General features: G+C 54.9%; 1 protein-coding gene across 1 annotated transcript in view; it reads left to right on the top strand.

Annotated features, from left to right (window-relative positions):
• The first annotated feature begins 2,504 nt into the window (after positions 1-2,504).
• The window catches only part of USP22 (ubiquitin specific peptidase 22), a 46,958-nt gene continuing 46,318 nt past the window's right edge, over positions 2,505-3,144 (top strand). The window contains exon 1 of the mRNA XM_025863873.2: positions 2,505-2,907. Coding sequence (XP_025719658.1) covers positions 2,737-2,907 — 171 coding nt within the window. The 5' untranslated portion in view covers positions 2,505-2,736. The remainder of the gene's footprint in view (positions 2,908-3,144) is intronic.

Below are 3,144 nucleotides of genomic sequence, written 5' to 3'. Positions count from 1 at the left end.
CAGAAAGAGGTGGGGGTCTTTTGTCAGCGTTTCAGCTTCTCTGTCTGGGTTCCTCCAAGTGTAGCCTGTCCTCAGTCTATAAGCCATAAAAAACAGGTTACTTCCTTTGGGCAAGTCCCGTCTTCCACGGGTCTGCTCCCTCCTGAATCTGCTTGCTTTGGGTCACTCTCCAATGCTTTCAGGTGTTTGTTTTTGTATTCTGTCCAGAGATCACAGTTGTTATCAGACGGAGGATTAGTGTAGGATATTGCTTGACCTACAGTCAACACCTTCCAATTGTGGAAGCACAATTCCACAGGTGTTTTAAATTTCTTTAAGTTGGAAAACAAAAATTAAAAAAACGTATAGAAAATAAATTTTAGACCATGTTAGTCTCATGGATGGTGGGAAATACTTTTTAAGACAAATCCCTCACCATGTGACTTATTTTTAAAAAACTGGCCAACTCTTACTCATCGTTCTATGCTTCTGTCAGGCATACTAAACATTTCTGGATCCCCCCCCCCCACTATGACTGCTGGGCAGGGTTATGGTAAAAGGTGTCTTGCAATGTTTTCATGTTACCCGGACTTTCCTTTATCTCTGCAATTTCATATTACTGTAATTGCCTGCTGATGTTGCTATTTATCCCACTACATTGTGGGATTTTTTTTTTTAAGATTTTATTTATGGATTTGACAGAGAGAGAAACAGTGAGAGAGGGAACAGAGGCAGAGGTAGTGGGAGAGGGAGAAGCAGGCTTCCCACGGAGCAGGGAGCCCGATGTAGGGCTTGATCCCAGGACCCCGGGATCATGACCTGAGCCGAAGGCAGACGCTTAACGACTGAGCCGCCCAGGTGCCCCATGGGATTCTTTTTTTTTTTTAATTCAAGTACAGTTGACACACAATGTTACATTAGTTTCCGGCACACAGCATAGTGATTCCACAACTCCGTGCATTATGCTGTGCATACCACAAGTGTAGCCGCCCTCGGTCACTCTCCTGCCCTATTATTACAGCCATGCTGTACCTTTCCTCCCCATGGCTTATTCACCCCATAACTGGAAGCCTGGACCTCCCACTCCCTTTCACCCATTTTTGCACATCCCCTCCCATCCCCCACTCCCCTCTGGCAACCACCAGATTTTTCTCTGTATTTATGGATCCGTTTCTGCCTTTTTGTTTGTTCATTTTGTTTTTTAGATTTCAAACAGGAGTGAAATCATATAGTGTTTGTCTTTCTCTGTTTGACTTACTTCACTTGGCGTAATACCTTCTAGGTCCATCCATGCAGTCACAAATGGCAAGCTCTCATTCCTTTTTTATGGCCGTAATATTCTACCGTGTATATATACCACATCTTTATCCATTCATGTATTGACTGACACTTAGGTTGCTTCCATATCTTGCCTATCATAAATAATGCTACAATAAGCAGAGGGGTGCATACAGCCTTGAGTCAGTATTATTTTCTTTGGGTAAATACCCAGTAGTGCGATTACTGGCTCATGGGATATTGGTAATGTTAATGTTTGAGGAACCTCCACAGTGGCTGCATCAATTGACATTTCACTCTGGAATTTTTTTCTTATTGAAGTACAATTAATATAAAATGTTCTATTAGTCTCACATGTACAATTATTCAACAATTCTATACATTTCTCAGTGCTCATCAATTTAAGTGCATTCTTAATCCCTTTTATTTCACCCATGCACCCACCCACCCTCCCTCGGACAGCCACCAGTTTGTTCTGTTTTTTTGAGTCTGGGGTTTTGGTTTTTTCCTTTGTTCATTTCTTTTGTTTCCTCAATTCTGCGTGAGTGAAATCACATGGCATCCATCCTGAGCTTCTCAAAGTAGGACGTGGTCTTAATCATTTCAATGCCCAGCAACTTCCAGACAGGCCACAAAGATGAGAGAGGCCGGCAGAGTCCCAGATGAGGGACTCCCATTGCCAACAACACTGACAGCGAACCAGGGAGGCACCGCCTAGGGTGGTGGAAAGCCCAGGCTGGGGGGTCAGCAAGGATCGGCGGCCAAGGGAGACAGCACGGATTTGCAAGGTCCAGCCCGTTGCTCCGCCTCTTTGCGGCAGAGCTCAGGTCGGTGCAAACCGGCTCAGTGCCCCGAAGGCCGTTCCGCGTCACCCAAGCCTCGGCTGGCCCCCACCTCCGCAGCTCTCCGTGGGAGACCGGGAATGGCAAGTGGCCAGCTTCCCGGGAGGCAGCTCTGAACCAGGCGGCCTGTACGGACAGCTAGCGACAACCGCCGCGGGCGCCGCCGGCCGACCGGCGACCGCTGGCGTAAGCGCGGGGGCGGGCCCTGGTCGGCTCCACGCCCCCGCCGTGCACTCAGTCCGCGGATCGCCCCGGAGCCTGCGGGCGGCGGGGGGCGGTGGGGTGGCGGGGCGGGCCCGGGAGCGGCCGGAGCCTGCGCAGTGCGGCGCCCGCGGCCGGCCGGGGATGACGTAACCTCCGCCTGCGGCCTCCGCGCCCCGCCCCGCGCCGCGCTCCGCAAACCCGGCGAGCGCAGCGCGGGCGGCGCCTGGCTGGCCGCCGCCTCCCCCTTGGCGTCCGCGCAGCCGGGTCTTTGTCCGCCAGCCCCGCGGCTGCCCGCGCTTTGTTCCCGGCGCCCGTTCTCCGGCCGGCCGCGGCGCGCCGCCGAGCAGCGCCCCCCCCCCCCCGCCCCTGCGCCGCGCTGGCGTCGTCCTCGTCCCCTTCGCCGCCCCCCGCGCGCGGCCGGGCCTTGCCCCCCATGGTGTCCCGGCCCGAGCCGGAGAGCGAGGCCATGGACGCGGAGCTGGTGGTGACGCCGCCGGGCTGCTCGCACCTGAGCAGCTTCAAGGTGGACAACTGGAAGCAGAACCTGCGGGCCATCTACCAGTGCTTTGTGTGGAGCGGCACGGCGGAGGCCCGCAAGCGCAAGGTGCGAGTCCCCTCTCCCCCCCGGAAAACTGCGGGCTGAGCAGGGAGCCGGGGGAGACCCTTCTTTTTGCACCGTTGCCCAGCAAGTGGGTGGTGGCGGGGCTTCTGGGCCCTCTTGGGGGGCGAGGAGAAGGAAGGAAGGGCTTGTTAGCCTCCTGCGGACCCCTCCCGGGCTGCGCTCGCCGGCGGGGCGGGGGGGCCCGAGAGGGCTCTTCTCCTTTCTTATTCCCTGCCCCCT

Source organism: Callorhinus ursinus, unplaced genomic scaffold (assembly GCF_003265705.2).
Source record: "Callorhinus ursinus isolate GAN/ISIS: 27379988/994484 unplaced genomic scaffold, GSC_fseal_2.0 scaffold43, whole genome shotgun sequence".
In the NCBI taxonomy this organism is placed as follows: domain Eukaryota; kingdom Metazoa; phylum Chordata; class Mammalia; order Carnivora; family Otariidae; genus Callorhinus; species Callorhinus ursinus.
The sequence above is the reverse complement of the archived record's forward strand: the minus strand, read 5'-3'. Positions and strand labels throughout refer to the sequence as shown.